This window comes from Choloepus didactylus, chromosome 16 (genome assembly GCF_015220235.1).
Source record: "Choloepus didactylus isolate mChoDid1 chromosome 16, mChoDid1.pri, whole genome shotgun sequence".
Lineage (NCBI taxonomy): Eukaryota > Metazoa > Chordata > Mammalia > Pilosa > Megalonychidae > Choloepus > Choloepus didactylus.
Window position 1 is genome coordinate 43,765,353 of NC_051322.1, and position 24,208 is coordinate 43,789,560.

General features: G+C 39.4%; 1 protein-coding gene across 3 annotated transcripts in view; it reads right to left on the minus strand.

Moving 5' to 3' along the window:
* Nucleotides 1-24,208, minus strand: part of FHOD3 (formin homology 2 domain containing 3) — a 509,790-nt gene that overhangs the window by 109,148 nt on the left and 376,434 nt on the right. For 2 of the 3 annotated variants that reach the window (XM_037806361.1, XM_037806362.1), the window contains one exon: nucleotides 20,235-20,345. The exons of the other annotated variant lie outside the window; for it this stretch is intronic. In XM_037806361.1, the coding sequence (XP_037662289.1) occupies nucleotides 20,235-20,345 (111 nt within the window). The remainder of the gene's footprint in view (nucleotides 1-20,234; nucleotides 20,346-24,208) is intronic. 3 annotated transcript variants of the gene reach the window in all.

Genomic DNA, 24,208 nt, shown 5'->3' on the forward strand with positions numbered 1-24,208 from the left:
GGAATGGCATTGCCTTTTTCTCCCATGAAAAAAAGACTGAAATCACAGTGGAAATCAATGGGGGAATGAAATTTTAAATATAGATATCTGCTAAACACATATTCGAGAAGTACAATGGATCTCACTATTCACAGTAGTTACATCCTTTAACATCACAGTGAACAGAGAATTAGCAAACACTAAACCATTGCTCATTAGAGAAATACAGGGTTAGGTTCCTGTGAGCCTCTGGTCACAACATTTTTATCAATCAATCAATACATACTCTTGTTTTATGTCTGTTTAAAGACACTTTCTTCAGTATATATTGTTGGTTCATTAACATTGAGCTCATGAACAACTGCACTTAGAAGTCATGACTGACTGAACTTTATCTAACACATATTTTTCTCTGTAAGGCACATCACAACTCTGTGTGAACACCAGGCAGCACTTTAGCACTATGCTTGGGGGACATTTTACACAGGGAAATCACCATCACAAAGCACAAAAATGCAGAAAATTACAGCACTAAATATACAGCAAACAGAACACTTTTTACTGTATGAGAGCAGAAACAAGAAGACAGTTTCCTCTCGTTCAGCCTCATCCAGGAATGTGCACGCTGGGTGACTCAAACTTTTTGCCACTCTGTACATGTCTGCAAATAGCTGCAAAAGAGCTGTGAGTATTGATTTGGGGGTTACAAATAAATTTTAACAAGTGGAATTCACAAACACAGAATATGTGAATAATGAAGCTTGACTGTATACATCCACCACAGAGGGATTTCCATCCATGAAGCAGAGTGATGGAAAGAGAGCAGAATTCAGTCAGAAGGAAAGGGATCCCAATGTGGCTTTGGCTACTCTTTATCTGCCTGGCCTTGAGTTGGCCACAGGAGCTCCGTGAAGTCATCTCACCTCCTGGGTTCGAGCAGCAGATCCCGGAGCCCACATCCAGACCTCAGGTCAAGTAAACAAAGTCATGGTCTCCAGTCATTTCCTTCAGCCTCTCCGTCTGCCTTCTTTTTGGGAGTTTTCACTATTGCCAGGGACACAGAAAATAAACCTACCACATGGTAATTAATAATTAGGAACATTTAATTTAGGTTAACTCTTTCCTACATTATGCCCAATTTTTTAAGGGGAAGAGGTAAAGTCAAATGACTTACATTGCTTTCCTCACAGGAATTTAGCATTATTTCCTTTAAGCTAACTTGAATAATAAGAGGATTGGTCCCAGAAAGAACCCAAATTATATACTTGATAATGAGACTTATTTCTTGGAATCAGAAATAAATAGTACATCTGTTCCATAACACAATGGGGTTTTTAAATGCATGAGCCAAACCTCTCCTTCCTGCCTTTTCAATGGAAAAGTGATCTGTTGGAAGCACACCACCAGACAACCAGTCCAATCTTGACCTTAAGTAATGTGGAATGTCTCCTGGCTTCTAACAGAACAACTCACTGCCCAGGCCACGCACAGGCAGCAGAGCTAACTTGACGAAAAGCTGAAGGGAAGATTTCCTGTCAACTACAGTCTTTCTTTTTCTGTGATGGGTTGGCACTTTGTTAATTTAATAATCTGCCAATAGACTAAACATTAAAGAGGAAATCTTTATAAAGATAAGGCTATGACAAATAGAAGAAGAGAGATTGAAATATATTAGTTTCACTTTTTAAAAACATTTGAGAAGAACCATTAAAAATATACTTTAAGTTTGTCAGCTAGACTGCAATTACCATTTGAGCAAATGACAACTTTAAACTCAGCAGTCAGCAGTTCATTCTGTTTATTGCATGATACATTTTTAGTGGATACGTGACAACTTATCCAAATAGACACAAACTGTTGCCACTCTTTTTTACAAAACATTGATTTTCTCTATCCACTTGAATCTGTGACTGCTTTGGCCAATGTAGCAAACAGAAATGTAATTTAAGCAGAAGTTTGAAAAATGCTTGCATTCTGGGGTTTGCTCCATGCTGCTCTTGGGAACCCTAACAGAAGTCTGGGCTAGGTAGCTAGATGATAAGGCATTTTGCCCAATTACCACCATCAAACCAGCTGACAACCAGCCAATTGTCAGGTATTAAGAAAGGCTATTAAGGTCAGCTATCAAGGGTCAGCTGACGAGATAAAATGTTAAAGTTTAGCCTGACCAAGATTACCAACCCACAGCATCATGAACTAAATGTATGGTATTTGTTTTAGGTCACTAAGTTTTGGTGGCTTCTTATGTGGTCAAAAGCTGCCTGAGACAGGACAGGTTTTGAAAACACATGCTCTGTCTCTATCAGAGGAAGTCTTCTGTATTGTTTTTTGGCAGATGTTCTGGTTTGCTAATACTGCTGTTATGCAAAATACCAGAAATGGATTTGCTTTTATAAAGGAGGTTTATTTGGTTACAAATTTACAGTCTGAAAGCCATGAAAATGTCCTAATTAAGGCACCAATATGAGTATACCTTCACTGAAGGAAGGCCAATGGCATCCAGCAAACCTCTGTTAGCTGAGAAGGCACATGGCTGGCATCTGATGTTCCTGGGTTGTGTTCCAGCTCCGTTTTCAGCTCCTGTGCATTCTTCAAAATGTTGCTCTTGGGGCATTTTGTCCTCTCTTAGCTTCTCCAGAGCAAACTCTGGGCTAGCATCTCCGAAGTGTTAGCAAAAGTCTGCTTTCAATGGCCATCTCCAAAATGTCTCTCTCAGCTGCTCTCCAAAATGTCACTCTCAGCTGCTCTGAGGTCACTCGGTTTGTGAGCTCTTTTATAGGACTCCAGTAATTAAATCAAGACAAACCCTGAATGGGTGGAGTCCATACCTCCATGGAAATAACTCAAACGTTTCACCCACAGTTGATTCACATCTCCATGGAAACAATCAAAGGATCTCAACCCAATCAACACTAATACATCCGCCCCCACAAGACTGCATTAAAGACATGGCATTTTGGGGGGCATAATACATCCAAACTGGTACAGCAGACTACAATAAAATCTGAAATACAGACACAATTAAAGCTATCTCATAATCTGACCTACTAGCTAAACTCATCTCTCACTGATCCTCAACAGGAAACTCCCATGCCAATCAAGCCATTCATACCTTATTAATCTAGTTCCTTTGCCTAGTAGTAATGTCTCTACCTGAAGCACTTTCTCCCCGAGTTCTTCAAACTACCTTCCTTGATGATCACAACGTACATTGCTTTCTTTCTTTCTCTAAACTCTTAGAGGTGTCCTTTTGGCACTTCGTCACAGAATGGATAGTTTTTTAACCTGTTTTGTGGATGAACACTGTGATGGTTAGGTTCATGTGTCAACTTGGCTAGGTGATGGTGCCCAGGTGTCTGGTCAAGCAAGCACTGGCCTAACCTTTACTGCAAGGACATCAGTGCTTCGTTAATAAACCAGAAGGCTGGATTATTAAATCATCAATCAACTGCACCTGCGACTGATTACATCAACGAAGGGTGTCTCTCCCTCAATGAGAGAATTCAATCAGCTGGATTTAATCCAATCAGTTGATGCTTTTAAGGGAAAACAAGAGAGAACCTTCACTTTCTCGGCTAGCCAGCAAAGCATTTCCTGAGGAATTCATCGAACACCTTCACTGGAGTTGCCAGTTCGTTCCCTGCCCTATGGAATTTGGACTCATGCATACCCATAGTTGCCTGAGATACTTATATAAAATTTTATATTTAAAGATATCTCTTGTTGGTTCTGTTTCCTTAGAGAATCCTAACTAATACAAGCATTATTTTCAGCAAGGCTGCAAACTCATCGGTACATTGCATCCGTCTCCTAATTCTCTTCCTTCCCCCATAGCACCTGCCCTGTTATATGTCTAGCTTAGTGTTATCAACACACACTGACTCAATTCAGTTGTCTATGTCAGTGATTTGAGCAATGTCACAAAACTACATGTCACAGCAATTAAATAAATTTATTGAGGACTAAACCCACAATTTTCCACATCACTTTTTTCTCTGTCTTTACAAAATATCAGTTTTTCTAATGAAAGTTACCCACAAAATAAGTGTTAGCACATTGGGCCCAACTTTTGCCACAGATTTTCTATATACAGTTGGAGATCTATTTCAGTGGGATAAAGGGTAAGTTCTTGGACTTCCATTTTCAGTTAAGGAACCCAATTCACCTACACCTGAAACCACTAAAAAAACAGAGAAAATATATGAAACAAAGGCACTCAATAAATCGAACATCAGACAATGAAGGACAGTGATTCTGAGAGTTGAGATGCAAAGGAGGTGATGCTTAGTATTGCCCTAGCCTACTGCCTGTAGAAAGTTCCCAGACTGCGGGACAAGGAGGGAAAAACCAGGAAGAGCCTAGGAGTCTCCCCTAGTAGAGGAGAATCGGCTGGAAGAATGGAAAAGCCAATGTGGCTAATGTGTACAAGACAGATTTCTAGAAAGGGGCTGTACTGAGAGCCAGAGCAAACCTCTGTACAGCTGTAAAGGAAGTCCCTCAAGTATTCAGCTGAGTTTTGATCAGTACATGCATAAGAGGAAACTACCTGGGGCTGCTGAAAGAACCACCCAAAAGGATTAGAGAGATTAAAGAGAACAGTGCCTGGAGACCACACAGGGCAGAGAGTAGTGCTTCCCAACAGTGGAGAACCTCATAATTTAGGAGGCATCAGTTAGACTTCTAAGAAGGGTAGAAAACATTACTCTAAATCTAGTCCTTGTCCTGTCTAACAGAGATAAACACACAAGAGCTGCAAGATTAAACTGTTTCTGAGTTATTTAATCACATCTTAGAACAAAGCTCAAGAATATTTATAGAAATACAATATCCAGCACCCAACAAGGTAAAATTTACAAGGTGTGGCATCCAGTAAGAAAAATGACCAGGCATGCAAAGAAGTTAGAAAATACAGCCCATAAGGAGGGGGAAAAATCAGTCAATTGAAGCTAACCCAGAAATGACAAAAATGATAGAATTAGTAGACTAGGACATTAAAACAATTATTATGACTATATTCCATAGATTCAAGAAGCGATATGAAAGATTTAACATGTTAAGTAAAGACATGAAAGAGACTAAAAAGAGTCCAATTGAAACAGTAGATTGACACTGCAAAAGGAAAGACTAGTGAACTTGAAGACATAGCAATAGAAACTATTCAAAATGAAACAAATTCAGGAAAAAAGACTGGAAGCATCAGTCAAACTATGGAAAACTTCAGGTGGTAAAGTATATATGAAATTGGAGTCATCAGAGGAAAGGAGGGATGAAAAGTACCAAAAAATATTTGAAGAAACAAGTGCTGAAAGTTTCTCAATTTGTTGAAAATTATAAACCCACAGATTAAAAAAAAATCAACAAGACCAAAGAAAGGATAAGAAACATGAAGAAAGCTACCCCAGGCACATCAAAATCAAACTGCTTGAAACCAATGTTAAAGAGAAAATCTTAAATGCAGTTAGAGGAAAAAAGACACATTATATGCAGTGGTACAAAGATAAAGATGACAGAAAATTTATTGTCAGAAGCAATGCAAGCTAGAAGAAAGTTGAGCGAAATCTTTAAGGTATTGAAAGAAAAAAATATGTCAGCATGTGTTTATCTAGCAAAAATATCTTTCAAAAATGAAGATGAAATTAAGACTTTTTCAGACATTTAAAAACAGAAAGAATTTAGAGCAACAACCTGCACTATAAGAAATGGTAAAGAAAATCCTTCAAATGGAAGGTAAGTGATACCACATGGCCATCTAGCTCTACATAAAGGAATAAAGAGCACCAGAAAAGATAAATACATGGGTTAAGAAAAAGTTTTATTATTCAAATATCTTTAAAATAAAGCAGAATATCTAAAGCAAAGAAAATAATTGTAATAAATATATTACATAAAATTAAAATATATAATGATAGTAGCATAAAGCCTGGGAGGGAAAAAAGTATACTGTTGTAAGGTTGTTATACCATACATGAAATAGTACAATATCACTTGAATGCAGATGGTGATAAGTTAAAAATGCATACTGTAAACCCAAAAGCAACCACTAAAATAGCAAAAGTGTTACTGCAAATTAAGCAACAAAGGAGATGAAACAGAATTACAAAAAAACAATCAAAATAAAATCAGAAAAGAGAAACAAAAAAGGAGAAGGAATAAATAAAAATTTAGCAGGAAAGCAGATTTAAACTCAACCAAAATAATAATCACATGAAATACAAATGGTTTAAACACCCCAATTAAAAGGCAGAGGTTGTCAAATTGGACCAAAAAAAAAAAAAAAGCAAAACCCAACAATATGCTGCTGCCTACAATAACACCTACTTTAAGGATAAAACTTCATTATTTTAAAATAAAAGACCACATTAACACTAATTTTAAAAGCTGAAGTGGCTTTTTAAACCATGACAGAACATATTCTAGGGCTATAACAAGTACTGAAAAATATTAAAGGTTTCAGTAACATAAAATATGTTCTCTGACCAAATTGTCATTATATTAGAGATCAATCACAGAAACATATATGGAAAATACACAAATATTTGTAAGCCAAATATGCATTCTAAAATAGCTCACTGGATAAAGAAGAAATCAAAAGGGAAATAATTATTGACTGACAATACAAATACAACATATCCAAATGTGAGGGAAGCAACTAAAGTAATACTCAGAGGAAATTTTATAACACCAAATTCCTATATTAGAAACGGCAAAAAGTCTCAAATCAACAATCTAATCTTCTAAGAAAAAAAGCAAACTTTACACAAAGTAAGCAGTAGAAAGGATACAAGAGCAGAAATCAATGAAAGATAAAACAGAAAAGAAAGTTCTTTGAGAATCTGGTACTTTGAGAAGATCAATAAAATTGATTAACCTCTAACCTGACTGATCAGGAAAAAAATAGAGAAGACACAAATTATCAATATCAGGAATGAAAAAGGTGACATCACTTCAGATTCCACGGATGTTAAAAATATAATAAGGGAATATTATGAACAATTTTATGCCAATAAATTCAACAACTTAGATGAAATGGGAAAATCCCTGAAGGACAAAAACTACCAAAATTCACTCAATAAGAAATAGGTGACCTAATATAGATTGACATTAAATATCTATTAAAGAATTTGAATTTGTACTTAAAAACTCCCATGAAGAAAATTCCAGACCTAGATGACTTCACTGGTGGAGTCTAAGAAATATTTAAGGAATAAATAATACCAACTCCATACAAACTCTTCTAGAAAGTTGAATAGAAAAGAACATGTTCCATATCCTTTTATGAGGTCAGTAGTACTCCAAAACAAAACCAGACAAAGAAAACTACAGATGATATTCTTCAGAAACATATATACAAAGATTCTTAAAATTTTAACGAAAGAATGATACACCTTGACTATGTGGAAGTTATCCCAGGAATGCAAGATTGGTTTAGAAAATCAATCAATGTAATTCACCATACTAGTAGACTAAAAAGAAAAATTATATGATCATCTCAATAGGTCCTGAAAAAGTATTTGAAAAAAAAAAATTAACATCTGTAGAAATAGAAGGGAATTTCCTCAATCTGACAAAGAGTTCCCACGAAAAACTTAAGCTAACATCACACTTAATGGAAGAAGCCTGAATGCTTTCCCTTAAGACTGAGAACAAGGCAAGAATGTATGCTGTACTACTCTTTTTTAACACTGAATTGAGGTTCCAGCCAGTTCAATAGACAAGAAAATGAACAAGATTTATCCAAGTTGGAAGGGAACAAGTGAAACTCTTTATTCATAAATGACATAATCGTGTTTGTAGAAAAATCCTATGAAATCTACACATTGCTACCAGAAATCATAAATGAATTTAGCAAGGTTGCAGGATAGGATATAAGATGAATATACAAAAACCAATGTATTTCTATATAATTAGCTATTAATCCATAAATGAAATAAACAATTCCATTTACAATAGCATCAAAATTACAAAATACTTAGGGGTAAAGATGATAAAATAAATGCAAGATCTGCTACTGAAAACTACAGAACATTCCTGAAAAAAAATTAAAGACCTAAATAAGTGAAGGGATATACCATGTTCATGGATCACAAGACTCAATATTTTTAAAGTATCAATTCTCCCCAAATTGATCTACAGAGTCAACATAATCCTATCAAAATCCCAGTAGGAATTTTTTTAGATGTTTACAAGGTTATTCTAAAATTCATGGGGAGATATAAAAGCTTCAGAATAGTCAAAACATCTTTGAAAATGAAGAACAAAATTCAAAGACTTACACTAACTTTTTATAAAGCTACAGTAATTAAGACAGTGTGATAGTGATGTCAAGATAGATCAGTGGAAACAATTACAGACATTCATATACAAGGTCAATTAATTTTTGAGAAAGATGCAAAGGGAATGCAGTGAAGAAGGGATAATCTTTTCAACAAATGATACTGGAACAACTGGATTTTCATATGCAAAAAACAAGCTTTTTTGATTCATACCTGGTACCAAATGAAAAAAGGAAACTCAAAATTAATATCAGACCTGATTGTATAACCTAAACCTAGACAAATTCTAGAATGAAACACTATAGAAAATATTTGTGACTCTGGGTTGGGCAAAGACTTCTTAGATATGACACCAAAAGCACAATTCACAAAAGAAAGCTTGATAAATTAGACTTTATCAAAATTAAGAACTCCTGCTCTTTGAAAGAAGCTGTAAAAAGATGTAAAGAAAAGCCACACAACGAGAGAAAATACTTACAAATCAAATACCTGATACAGGACTTGTATTCAGAAAGTACAAGGAACCCTCAAAATTCATCATTAAGAAACAGAAAAAACAAACACTGGGCAAAAGATTTGAACACTTCAACAAAGGAGATATGTAGATATCTAATAAGCACATGAAAAGATGTTCAACATCATTCATCATTAATGAAATGTGAATTAAAACTATAAGATGCCACTACATAGGTCCTAAAATGGCTAAAATTAAAGACTGGCCATACCAAATGCTGACGAGGATGTAGGGCAAGTGGAAAAAACAGTTTGGCAATTTTTAAAAAAGCAAATATGTACCTACCATATGACTCAGACATTTCACTGTTAGATACTTATCCAAGAGAAATGAAAGTACATAGCCATACAGGGATTTGAACAAAAACATTTATAGCAGTTTTATTTGTAACTTTCCAAACTGGAAACAATCCAAATGTCTAACAACAGATGAATGAAATTAAAAATTATGGTGTATCCATACAATGAAATACAACTCAGCAATAAAAAGGGAGGGACTACTGAAACACAACTAAATAGATGGATCTCAAAATAATTATGCTAAAAGAAGTCAGGCCTCACCTCCCTTTCCCTGAAAGAGAATACATACTATATGATTCCATTTATATATAATTCTATAAAATGCAAACCTAAATTTATCTATAATTGCAATAGGTCAGTGGTTGCCTGGGGTTGGGGAGGGGCAGCAGGAATCACAAAGGGGCATGAGAAAATGCTTTAGGAAGAGGGATATATCAATTATCTTGATTGTGGTAACGGTTTCACTAGTGTATACGTATGTCAAAACTTAGCAAATCTTACACTTTAAGTATATGCAGCTTTTTGCATGTCAATTATACCTCAAAAGCTGTTTTTAAAATATGTTTCACTGGTAAGCTCGACTTAAACAAAACTATGTGAAAGAAGCAAATTTTTAATATTTTCTATTTAAAAATAAATTATAATCTCTAGTTAACTATAATTAGATGCCCAGCTAAGCTCACAAATTTTCTGATACTTAGAATTATCACTTAACTCATAAGTAGATAATTTAATATGAAGACTCAAAGGTAAAAAAAAAAAAAAAAAAGAGAGAGAGAGAGAATTGAATGATATAGAACAGTAAGACTTCTCCTTGCAAATTGGCTATGAAATTGGAGGTCGCCTGATCTAGTGATTACAGGAGAAGAGATGACTTTGGGTTATTATGCCCAGCTGGAAAAGGCATCTGCTGGCTTTGAAACAAGGAAATCTAAGAATCTCCCTTCACACATGCAGGGTGATAGCCCAGCTCTCATGGTGAAATAAGCAAGCTCCAGAAGGGCCCCCCAAAACAGACAACTTTCCTCCATCAACACTGTGACAGTTCCTGGAGACATCTGCTGTCAAAGACCAGGACGGTGCCCTCTTGCTTGTGCTTTACCAGCTGGTCACATACTATGCATCAGTACAGATCTAAGCTTCCCAGCCGTGGGAGGGAATTCCAGGGCCCACACAGTCTGCCCCAGAGACTGGCCCCATGCGGGGTCTCTGTTACTGGGCTGGCTCACACATAGAGCGTGAAGCCACTCCTCCACGCCCTGGCTGTGGTTATGCTTTGGCCTGTCCACACTGGCCTATTCTTCAGGCCCTGACCCCTGGCATCGAGCAGTTCTTACCCATTCCCTCTTACTTTCCACCCTCCTGTCCAAGACCAAGTGAGTCCTCCAACCTGAAAGAGGCCAGTTTTCTTCTGTCACTGCTCCAGGTCCTCCCCTCTTGGCTTCATAATTCAGACATTCTGCTGGCAGCTTCCAAAAGCAGTGAGGGCCATCAGCACCTCCTGTGTCCACTGTTTCCAGGCCTTGCCTGCCCCGGACCAAAACCCATACTTCCAGTCTTCTCTCTGCCTCTCCACTCCAGGGCAACTCACACTTCCTTCACACACTTGGTTCTTCTTAAAACACCAAATTTACTCTAAACACAGACTCATGGCTCTTTCAGATCATCAGGATCTCGTTTTGGGGAAAGATCTGGGATCACTCCATTTCCTTATTCCCCTCTTCACCTTTCCTCTGCAACAGCTAATCTGGGGGCAAACCACAGTTTGTCTTACATTGGTGACTCAGTTCCCCAGACCTCCTGCCAGAGGAATCCCTCTTAAGAACAGAGCACTTGGGCAGCTCCCCTTTGATGGCCTCTCTCACTCTTCTGTGACAGTCCATTTTCTTCAATCTTTACTGCAGTGGAAACTATGATTACTTGCTGATGCTCTGTTGATAGCTTCTTATCTTCTCTCTCTGCCACTAGAGTATAGATCTTAGCACAGGGACTGGCATATTGTGAGTACTCAAAGTATTTGCTGGATGAGAGATATATGAATCTGCGGGAGTTGTGTACATGTGTATATACACACACACACACACACACCCCTTCCAAAATCAACACCAAAAACTCAGTCTCCTTCCATGACAACAGTAAAAAGTATTTACACTTTATTGCTGGGCTTTGAGGGAAGAAGTGAGGAATAGATAAGGAAATACATATCAGGGATTCAGAAATACATTCTTTGAAGGAGAATTCCTCCCTCCCCCCACTTATCTGCTTTCACTGTGGATCTTTGCACAATGCCAATGCAAAACCACCTGCAGCCAGTGACAACCACAATCCTGGCCTCCAGGTGTTGACCCACCAGGAGAGGGTACACAGCAGGGTTGGTGACACAAGGGGCTCAGTCCACAGCGCTGGACAACTGAAGGCATCTACAGCTTCATGGGTTGAGTGTCCCATGTACACTTCTTGGTGAGTGATATTCACACTTCCTTGTTACAGACCTCACCTAACTCTAAGTGTTACACATGGCTTCTCACTTGCAAGCGGAATGACAAGATGTACCTCTAATGGTTGCTATGTACCCTGTTTATCTAAACAAGGATAGAGAATTGCCTAATTAAAATTTTTTAAATCTAATCCCATTTTCCAAAGGAAGAAAACAGGATTCAGAAAGATAAAAAACTATTCATGCATTTATTGACCTGGTTATTTGACAAACAGGTCTAGGAGCCACCACTCTGGACCAAGCCACAGGCAGGATGTTGGGGAGCAGGAAGATGGGGAAGGTGCCATTCCTGCCCCAAGGCTCTCACAGGCTTATAAGGGAGACACACAGCAACGGGTATTGCTGAATAGTCAAGAAGTCCCCAAGGCAGAAAGAAGACAGCAACTTGGAAATAGCACATGGTGCCTCCCTGCAAAACCAAAACCCTTTATCTTTAAAATTCCTGTGAACACTGGATTCTCCCAAGTATAATCTTGCTTGTCTTCATAAAGATGTTCCCCAAACCTTTCAATAAAATGGCTGGTCCAGGAAGATGAACCACCTTCTGTGGGCCCCAGGTGCACCATCAAAGACCACTGGAGGGGAAACCTATTTTAGGGACCTATGCATAAACACAATGATTAAAAGCGCTGAGAGCTATAATGGAGGTGTATGGACCAAAGAAAATGCCACAATTCATTCTGCTGAGAAGGTCAGAGGGGTTTTACAGACTAGGTGTCAACCACTTGGGTCTAGGAGGATGAGAAAGAATTGACTGATGATGAAAGAAGAGGAAGAATAAACAAAGGACAGAGCAAACATGAAGGAACAGGCTTCCAGAGAGCCTGGCCTGTTCATGGTGAGAACTTCTGTGGGGCTAGAACACAGTGAGGATGAGGGACACCGAAGGGTACGCAGGAACCACACGTGAGCGATCCCGCATGCAGTGGTCAGCAGGTTGGGCTGAACTGTCAGGGAGCAGGGAGTCATGCAAGGTTTCTAAGTAGAGAGAGTAACCTGCACTGATTTGTATTTCAGGAAGGATATAGAACATATCTTACTGCAGACCAGGCATGAAAAATAAGCTAAAGCTGTGGTAGTACAAATGGTGAGAAGGAAATAGGCCCCAAATATATGATGGAGAAAGAATCCCCAGTGTCTGCTGAGGACCTAGAACTTCCTAGCAGTGCAGAGGCTGACGCAGAGTCCAGGGACCCTGATGCCCACATTTTCCATGAAGCTGCTGCCATCAGAAAGCCAGCCCTGAATGCTTCCCTGCTCAATCAATGGGGCTAGTGTTTCTCCCCTTGTGCACTTTGGATGTACCACAATCAATTAATGAGGACCACATTTAGCCCTGCAGGGGCTCTTATTGTTTATAACAAGATTGCTATCAGGAACTATCAGCAGGCAAGTAGGCAGAATGGCCATTGCTGTTTGCAGCAGCAAGGAGCACTCGGCTTCTCTGTTTGAAGGCTCATGTCTCTGTCAGCAGGGTACCCCTTGTTTCCTGTTGGCAGATGTGGACTGGGTGCCACAAACTGTGATCACATAGAAAGGCAATTCCTTTTATTGGGTTTTATGTGCTAGTCAGGGTTTTCTCCTTAATGTTTTTTTTTTTTTTAAATCTACTTTGATCAACCAATTTAAACATTTTCAGCTTGTGCTAACTTATATTTATAGCTATAAAGATACTTTTATTTTTGGAATTCTTGAGGAAATATAACCTTATGATTGCAAACAGAACTCTCTACACTCATTCTGTCCAATATGGTAGCCACAGTGGCTAAATTTAAACCATAATTAATCGAAATTAAATACGTTTAAAAATTCAGTTCCATGGTTGAAGTAATCACATTTCAATGCTTAGTAGCCATGGGTGGCTAGTGACAACTGTATTTCCAGCGCACATTTGGAACACTTCCATTATGGCTCAAAGTTCTACTGGGCTGTGCTGTTCTGGGCCCCATTGACACAATTTTTAAAAAACAATTGTGTAGATCAAGTGACAGAACACAGTCAGCAAGTTGTTGGGATCCAGAAAAACACACAGATCCCATATCTGGAGAAAAGCAGTGATGAAAATTCCAAACAGGCAAGCAGAGCCTCAAGGCATATGTGGATACAGGTCAGGGCAAGAATGACTGATCAAAACCAAAGCAGACTGGGATGGGAAGATGCAACCCTCGGATCCACACAGAACAGACAGTCCACATGGAGAGGGAGACAGTTACCAGAGAGTCACACGGGATGATAAGCAAAAGGCCTGCCAAGCAGGTAAGAATTAGAGGAGCAACAGTGACTAAAAACAGGCAGGAGATGCATGAAAACAGACATCCGAATTCTAAAGGAAGAGCCACCAGGCAAGCGGTGGAGGCAGGTGTTCACGGAGGGTCCCAGAAAGGGGCACCCCTAAGGGGGAGCATGCGTTGGGAGGAGGAGCCACCTCTGAGCATGGCAGGCTCCTGCTCTCCTGGTCTTAGCTACCACCCTGTTTATTCCAGTACTGCCAATTGCCATACAAAATTTCAAAACAGCAAATGACAAAAATAAGAAGATTGCTTCAAGGTAGCAACATGAAATAGTCATGGTAAATAAATGAAGGGTTATGACAAGGACTGGGAGGACGGGAGTTTCCCAAAGCCCAGAATGGTGGGCCAGGGGAGGTGGGCAGAGGAAGGGATGGGAGATGTTCCTAAAGGAGCAGTTTGAACCCACAGACCCATAAACAAACCTGCATTTCTGTTGGTCTATGAAAAATTAGTTGGATCTCTTTTTTATATTATATGCCAAATAATTTTGAAATAGATAAAATATTTAAATGTGAACAATAGAGCCATAGCAGTATGAGGAGAAAACATGGGGGGAAAAGGCCTTTCTTAGTAGGAAAACAAAACCCAGAAGAGAGAAAAGATTAATAAATTTATGTAAATATTAAAGTATTTCGTCATAGCAAAAACACCGTAAGATATACCAATGGGCTGAGGAAAAGAATTGCCATTCATATCACAGTTGATAAGAAAAAGACAACTCAATTACCATGAACCAAAAAATCATAGAAAAGGAAATATAAAAGGCTCCTGGACATATGACAAAATGCTCAGTCATATTCATAATAAGAAAAATGCAAATTAAAATTATGACATACAATTTTCTACCAGATGAGCAAAGATTGTGAAATTTGACCTTTTGTTAAGGATATGGGGAAACAAACTCTCTCTCACACTGCTGCTGAGAATCTTTAAATTGGTACAATCTTTATGAAGAGCAATTTGGCAAAAATCAGTCAAAATTAAAAACATGGAAACATTTTGACTGAGTAAATCCATTGTCATAAATTTATCCTACAGATAACCACACAGTTGCAAAATGACATGTACAAGACTGACACTGCCATTTGTAATAACAAAAGATTGGTGCTGGGAAGTCACAGATACACTCAGTGGCCATCTCCTACCCCTTACCTACCTCCCTTCTCTTCTCCCCATGTTTGCTTGGGCACAGGTGGTTGTTTTCACTCTTATTTGTTTGCATGCAGGCATTTGGTATGTTTTATTTGTTCTTATTTGTGTGCAGGTATTCTCCGTTTCACAAGAGACCCCAGGCAGATGGGGGAGACATTACATCTTAACCAGCCCCAGCTTCTTGCCAGGGCACAAAGGTTGCTCATTGGCTGGGCCCCCTCCCCCTGGAGTGCATAAAAGCCTGGCACTCACTCAGTGCAGGTGTCCCTCATCTCAGACATGAAGTGATGCATGCATTGCTGCTGAACAGCTGGTCTCCCCAGGGACCAGGCACAATTGTTCCCTCATCTCCAATGTGAAGCAGGGTGTGCGAAGCTGCCACCCTCCAACCCTCACCTGAGAAGTTGGCCTCCCCAGGGGACTGGCTATGGGACTCTCTTCCCCTGCTCTTTAGGACCCTTTGTCCGGTATAAGTAATAAAACAGTCATTTGCCGAAAATCTCTGTCGTGCCTAAGCCTGTGTTCCCACAATGCACTTTATAGCAACTCACGCCACAGTTGGGGAAAATCTAAATTCCCATCAATATGGAACTGGTTAAATAAACTATGGTGCATCAGAGAAAAAAGTGTGAAGCGGCCATTAAAAAGAATGCAACAGCTACGATTATCGCTGTGGAGAGATAGCCTAGATATATCTTTTAAGTGAAAATATATGATGCAGAATAATTTGTGTAGTGTGTTACAATTAATGTAGAAATTTATTAAATACATCCTTGCAGAAACAAAATATCTCTGGAAAGATACAAAAGAAATTGATAGGAGTGGTTGCTTCTTGGGATAATTACTGCAGGAAGGAGCTCCACTTTTCACTTTATACCCCTTCGCATCTTTCAAATTTTGTAATGTGTGCATGTAAAGGCCTGTAACAATTAATAAAATAAAATTTAAAATTGCATTTATTATTCATCTGTTATTATCATTATTACTTCCAAAGGAGATGTGATTACTTATATCTGGGCTTATAGTCTCCTGGGAAATAGGAAAAAAACTCAGCTGGGACAACTATGCATAGCAGACAACGCCTGAACTCTCCTAAAGGCCCTTAATAGTCATTTTTAAAACAGGCATCTTTTGTAAGTGGAAAAAGTACAGAATCAATGCTTCAGGCACATACAGATCCTTCAGGTTTTAGCTCAGCAGGCTGCACCCATGGGAAAATGCTCCTGGCCTCCTATATCTGGGCCTGAGGCTCCTCTAATATACTCCAACCATGTACCTGCTCATCCTCCCCTATCAAAGGAAAGAACAGGTCTCTTTCCCAATGGACTCTTTTGAACAAGAACTGATTGCTTAACAAAAGCAGATGCCTTCAGGCACCTTCAGCCCAGGCACTGGATTTGCCATCCCTTGCAATTACTCTATAATTGCTATTAACAACACCTAACAGGCCTCCAGCCACCACTTCTGAAAAGGCCCACCAGATGGGGATGTACTTCAAGGATGGAAAGAGATGTGATCTGCCCTTTGTTCCCAACTTTCCAGAGCTGAAAATTTATTTGTGGCATGGCTGTTGTTTGCTTGCTTGTTTGTTTCATTGGAATACTTGAACATGAATGGCTTAAATATTCCTGTAATTTTGTTTTCTTTTAAAAAGTAAATATTTAGAACTTTTCCACTCAAAAAGTACATTTTCAAAAGTGAAACATTTTTAAAGTCTGCTTTCAGTAAACAATTGCATCTTGTATCCCTGAGGGCCAAAACTAAATAGTTTTGGTTTTCTTATTTTGTTTTGTTTTGGCACAACTCGTGTTCCAATTTCATGAAAATTAATGCTACATTCTCTATTTCTAAAAGAAAGCCCTATAAACGAGATGTAATAGGAAATGTGGAGATGGATTCATTTTAATGCCCTTGTTGTGACATAATTTTATATATTGTTTCTTCACTTCTTCCTTTCCAGGCCAGTTTTCATTCTAACACTCATATGCTTTATTAACATCCAACACACTTATATGCTTGGGGGAAAACACCCAGAAAACTCTGAGCTCACAAAGTAGGCCAATGTTCCTGAAGGGGTGTTTTAGTTGGAGTGATTTTCCTAGAACTTTAGAGAAGTGAATTTTGTCTCCAAATCAAGGCATTCAAATTCTTGAGCTCCGTGATATTGCACGGGGCTCTGGAATGCTGTTGATTAGTTGGGACCATGTTGACAGAAGATGTGAGTTCTCATTGCAAAAATGCAACTATTGTCATAAAAATTCAATATCTTTCTTAAGAAGAGAGTTTTCCTTTTTGGGCTTTCTTAATATATTGGTATATAAAACATCTCAACAACAAATCTTACAAATTCTACTTAAGTATATAACTCATAAAAACAATTGAAATATACAGGGCAGAAAACAGCTATAACTTCGTAACTTTTAAATCTGATTATGGATGAGATCCAGAGACTCCCAATTCAGTTGTTAAAAATTAAAAAAAAAAAAAAACTGTTTAAATCTATATTATTATAAATGAAACTGGCATAATATGCTTGGGTGATTGTATAGAAATATGATTTGGGATAGGGGGCCCCTCTTATTTATCTTTTCTTACAGTCACAAAACATAAGCTAGGAAGGTGAGAATAAGTAGCGGCGATGCAGCCAGGCTGGTGGTTTCCTGGTCTTAATAATGCAACTGTACATGTGATATTTAAATGATTCATCACTTACTTTCACATGGTTTTTTCAAAGCCGCAGACGATGACGGTTGAAAAAAACATGCAAATGTAAAGAGAGTAATAAACTCTTTGAAGCTACTTTACTTGTTGGTGGATACAGTAGATGGCAAAGGGAAACAATTTCCTATGCTCAAAGTGTGCTGTAAACGAGAATGGGCAGCTCCGAAGAGAAGATCCTGCCATTGTTATTCCCCCAAGACCCAGACTCACTGTGCAGGTTCTCTCAGTGATACAGTCCCAGTGCCCAGGCTTTTCAAGCCGAGGACTGCTAAATCCACCCTTTTCCCAGGGCCTCCCTGACACTCCCCTGGGTGTCAGGCAGACTCCTTGTACTTTTCATGACCAAGACTGACCCTCTCCACCCTCAATGTGCTTTTCTTCCAGGATCTTCTGTCTCAGTTCCTTGTTTCCAACATCCACACACTTGCTCGAGCCAAAGTCCTCACTCAGTCTGAACTCTTTCCCTGCTCCCAGCATCAACCAAGCCTGCCCAAACCCACTGCCGCCTCCCAAGCCCCATGGTTACTGCCCTTGTTGGGTGTTCTCTCTTTCAGACTCAGAAACAGCTTCCTGGAGACTCCCACCCCTACAGCCTAAATCCTCTGGCTGGAGTTACACAGCTGACAAATTAAATCATGTCATCACTTGCTCTAAAACCCCAATGGCTCCCAGGATCTCAGGATATAGTCCAGCTTCCTCCATGGGGTGGTCAGGACCCCTGGGATCTACCCCCATCCTTCCTTGTTTAACTCACCCAACAGGAGGCAATTCAACCAGACCAAGCAGGGAGGAGACACAGACAGGAGACCTCCAGGAACCTGCGCTCCTGGACCTTCTAAACTCACACCAGGACCTGAGTTTTTAGAGGTCAGGAAGTGGGCAAAGGTAGAACCTGGAAGAACTTCCCCCAATTTCCCTGGTGTTGGCAAACCTGTGGGCCTTCTGCCCTTGCAACAACCCAATTTCATGGACCTTCAACTGGTTCCCCACCAATGAGTGGATAATTCACCTAAGCCTATAACAGTGTTTACCTGGGCTCCACCATGGCCAGGCCCAGGGATTGTGGGGAACACAATAACGAATGGAATACGGTTCTAGCCCCAGAGGAGCTGGCAGCCTAGCAGATGAGAGACATGTGACACTACACCAGTCAGATTCTAACATTTCTAACATTGGCCCCAAATCCTGTACTCCACATAGAACAAGGGGCATCTCTGTGGTGACCTGTCTAGGACCACAGGTAACCTCTGCTGTTTACAAGATGCAATACCCTAGGGTAAAGGACAGAGTTACAGGTGGGTAACGGTGGCTTCAGGGTAATCGATGTGTTACTTTATTACCAAGACCTAACTGAGCCCCCACGTGCCCAGCCCAGGACCACGCTGGGCTGTGGAACCTGAGAGCATGACACTGCAGGGTTTATGTGCCATCTTAAAAATCAACAGTGATGCATGCCCAGCAAACCCCGTTTGACATCCCTTCTTCCTGGGGCTCTCAGGACTTGCCTGCTCTACCTCTCCACCAAACCTCCAGTCACCAGCAACACGCAGAAAAATATACTTCAGAATACAAAGGACAGGATCCCAATGTGGAATGCAGGTCAAGTTTGTTTTAAATTTGGGATTTGAGGCAAATGATCTTAAAATTACTCATGTCTAAATTCATGATGAGTCAGTAGCTGCTGGAGGTTTTATCCCACTCTTCTTCACATTGCCACTTCCCACCTGGTCCACACTGTGGGCTTCACTATCCTCAGTGCTGCTGCCTCCCATAAGGAGGGGATTCTCACAGCACTTCCATGCATACTTTTAAATCCGCTCATCAAAACAACCCTATAAGGTAAAGGGTTGGCACAACTGGCATTTCACCCTCAGGGATTAAATGACTTCCAAGTAAATAAGCTGAAACCCTAATCACTCTTTTGTCCTGTAACTCAGCCATATAAGGCTAACTGTTTTTAATTGTTCTAAAATTACAGTCCTACCTTTCCCTTGTAAATGCATCCTTGAGCAATCAGTTAGTTTCTGGTGGTCTAATTCTTGTGCCAGATTAAATTCCTTCCTTGTACCCATACAATTCTCTTCTCTTCTGGTAGGTCCTGGACTAATTACACAACACCTTCATGGCCCTCAAACCCATGATTTACACAGATTTAATCATTCAAAGGTGAAAACTGACATGCAAGAGACAAATTACAGAGCTTATATAAAATCTAAAATTGCCTTTAAGGGGTGAAGGGAAACATTCACATTTACATTTTTTAGAAAAAATTTTTATGCTTTCTATAAAAAGCATATAGGGGGATGAAATAATATCACTGCTAATAAAATATTCACTTAGTAAACAGTGTGAAATAGACATTATTCTTGCCTTTGGATTATTTTCTCTATTTCTGATTATGCCTCTTTTCCTTTAGACACTTCCTTTCACCAATTTTAATCACCTTGAATCCCCTCACTTGAGGAAGCTGATAACGCCATCAGTCGGCATGCTTCTTACAAAACCCACCTTTCCAGCCTGGCATCCTGTGGGGGTGAGGGAGACACCACGGGGGTGGTGGGCCCACCGGTTCCAGCTGCAGGTCTTGAGTGGTAAGAACTGCTGCCAAAGTTGCTGTATCTGATATGTCCAGGGTTTAAGTTGGGTGGAAAAAAAGACATAGAAATAAATACAAATCAGTAAATGAATGGTATTCAGCCAAACACCCCAATTTTTTTGCAAGAAAAAAAAAACAGGTCTGCAAATTCTAACCCTGGTAGTGGTCATTCTAATCTGAAGATTACGAACAGCTTTGTTTTGATAATTCCTCAGAGATGTTTCCCAAAGTCTAAAACCATTAGGCAGCAGGACTGAAAATAAATCAAACCTTGCCCAAAGGCTTGAAATAAAACCCTCATATTTCCTGTCTTTCAAAAAGTATATTAAAATTATTTGTTAACATAAATTAAGAATCCAAATTATATTCAATTGAACCATGAAGATTTTTCTTGCCTCCCATGGTGGGTACAATTAGCATTAATTCCATAAATGGTTGGTAAAAATATCATATGATTAGTTAAAGAGACATTTTCTTAAAAACTCAGCCTTAGTTGTTTCCAAATCAACTTCTTCATTGCCCAGTGACCAAGGAAAAACCACTCCAGACCTTCTGGATGGCCTGCTAACTAAAGGCTCCTATACCCATATTTTCATCCAATCTTTCCCCTGAACCAAAATTACAACAACTACATCTAAATGACCTTTTATCATTCTCCAGTCATCTCTAAATGGCAAGTGAAGTTTCAGGATTTGTAAAATTCTGGAGTTTTCTTCCCATTTTTTGGAATGGAAGTCCTTCAGTGGTTTGTTTTTAGCTGTCATCACTCAACTCACTCCCGGAAAACAAATTATTTGAAGCTCTTACATGATGGACAGATGCTCATGATTAGTTAAAACTAATGTGATTCAGAGAGCTTGCCTCTCAGTCTACTCAGATGCGGGCAGGGCCAACTGCTTTCCCTCACCTGGTTAGGGAGCTAGTGCATTGGGTATGGGAGCCCAAGTGCACCATGGTTTCTGTGCCCAGACCTGCCTGCACACACTGCATCCAGCCCAAACCCCATCAACAGTGTGGGGCTGGCAATGCGTACTAACCCTTCTGGAAAGGAATCTGACTTCAAGATGGATATATCCCTTGACAGCATAATTCCACTTTTTAGAATTTAATACCAGGAAATAAGCTTACGATTATTTATATACTGGAAATGTACTCATTGGCGCATCATTGAAATTGCAGTGAAAAACCAAACCACATAATTGGGGAAACAATGGTGGGCGGGCTAAGAAAATATGACAGTAAGATACGTTCTTTACTTTGCGAAATATTATACAACCATGAAAAATGATTACTGATTTTTGTTAATGATAACATGGAAAATGTTTTTTTATAAGGTTGAATTAAAAATCAGGATATAATATCAAGTTTGTGAATAACTCTAGAAATATTCTCAAAGGTCAAAAATTAAGTGTTGAAGAAAGTGTAAAGAAAAAAAGATCATCTTTTTAAAAGTACAGAGATGAGGTTTCAGTTTTCAGTAATAAATTACATTACTACAAGGAAAAATAAAATCTCTCTATTACCTGACATCTACTCTGCATTGCCAACTCAGGTTTGCTTGGCCGTGGCTCCTCTTATTTGCTCATTTGGTATCCCATGCCAGCATGTGCTCAGAACCAGGGACCACGCCAGACAGATGGAGAAGCAGATCACATCATTTTACCCCATGCCCTTCTCTGTTAACACACCTCTTTCATGAGGCTTGGTTTCTTCTTAAAAACCTAACACTCTGCATGTCCAGCACATTAACTGCTTCTCCAAGTGAGTGTCAGTTTGATTTTTCTAGAGGGCCCCCAAAGTGCAATAGGAAAGACAGAAAAGCAAAAAATGAAAGGAACATACAAAGGAAGTGAGAAGCAGAGAAGGGAGAAAAAGCTAATGAGCAAAGAGGGAATGAGACAGCACAGCAAGCCCGTGAAGCAAGAGAGAAAGGAGCCGGCCACCCCCCACCACCCGCAGTCCTTGGAAAGACAGCCTCAGAAGCTGCCATCTGCACAGGCTTCACCAGACACATGGACACTCAGCCTCTTACTCCAGAAACAATCTCCTTCCAACCAAAATGGACATCCTGTAGAATGTTTTCATGGGAGTACTCTGCTAAAAGTATGTTTAAATGATGCTATGGAAATAAAACAGGCGTAATGAGTTTTTCCCCCTCCTTTGGTTTTCCTAGTGGCAAAGCAATGAATTCAAACACCTCATAGTCTGTCCAATTATACTTCTCAATTCCAGCCAAACTACCTGGACCACACAATTCACTGTTCAGTTTTGTTGTTTGGTTTCTTTGTCGTTGGTGGTGGTTCTTTTTCATGACTAACTAGTTGGTCTCTATTATAATCCATTCAGCTGCTGTCAAGTCTGTGGCCACACAGACTCACAAAAGCCACAGTGATGAGCACCAGAAAATTCAATAGGCACAAATAATATTTATAGTCTTCAAATTCCTGTCAGACAAATGATTAAGAAATTTTAAACTTGGCTCAGTTAAACCTAAGTCAATCTCCATTTGCAAGCATATGGTAGTTTTTCTCAATTTAAGTATAAATTCATTTAGGCAATTTGTATGTATCTATAACCCCTTTCCTTTAGGACTATAAGTAATAGTGGGAGGGGGCCTGGAGCCCCAGAAAGTCCCATCAGAGGCCCTGAGCAGAAAGCCAAGGATCGCCATCAGAGTCTAGCAACACCCTCCTGGGAAAGACAAGGTTGCCAGGATATTTTTATTGTAGTCAATTGTGCAGTCCCAAACTTGCATATAGATAATTGTTTTTGGAGGATGTAAGAATCATGTTGGATGTGTTCCATAAAAACTGTGTGAAAGATCATGACAGTCCCAGAATTTTAGACCTGGAAGAGACCCATAGAGAACTTCTAGTTTAGAGAAGTTTATGTACTCTTGAGGTATACAAAGTCATTCTGCAAATAAGGGAACATCAATTTCCAGACCAAGTTCCATATCTCCTCTGTTTCAAAACGGATTTGCTTGAGGCTACTCCTGGAATCTCCTAGTTCTTTTTTTCTGCCTCCCCTTCCACAATTGCCTTCCTTCTACTCTTAGAAAAGAAAGGAACATTCTCAACCAGGCTGAATCAGTGAGGGAATTGCCTTGAGCTATTAATCCTCCAGGGTGCCAAACAAAAGAATAACATAGAAAAGCATCACTCCTTAAGAAATACTGAGAAATACTGAGGAGGGAAAGTAGATTTTTTTTGTTTGTTTGTTTGTTTAAATCCAGGGACAAGCACAGAGCTAGAACTCATCTCTTATCTCTAGCTACCTGCTCCCCCACCTGTGAATCAGACCTCAGAAGTGAGATGGTGGTCAAAGCCTTGTCTATTGCCTTGTTTACTTGAATTAAAACATGAAGCCAGGATTTTTGTTACAGAAATTCGGTCTCATCTGACTGAGAACTGGCTTTGCTAATTAGGTGTATGTAGGCATTTTCTGTAATTTGAAAATGTGTTAAATCGGAAGCCCCAAGGTTTCAAAACATATATTTAAAGCACATATACAATATACAAATTACATCCTTCGCAACTATTAAACTTATGGCAAAAAAAGAAAAACTTCAGATGGTCTTCTTAAAGCTTTGATGGAAGTTTCAAAATTCTTTTAGTTTGTATTTAAGGGAAAAAAAAGGTTGATGATAACAGTTTTAGATTAATTCTTCTATTTATTAGATGGAAGGACTGACACTCATGGGGAATGGTCATTTTTGTGGTGTGAAAGAGCCGCTCTACAGGACCAGGTCCTATAGGCCTCATTCAAACACAGGCTCTGGCAACAACATCTCGCTGACAATGACTTGCTGGAGAAACTGCAGGGAGTGGCCAGGGTTAAGGCTTGGTATTCGAAGTTATGTGGATGAGTCCAGCCAGGAAGGAGG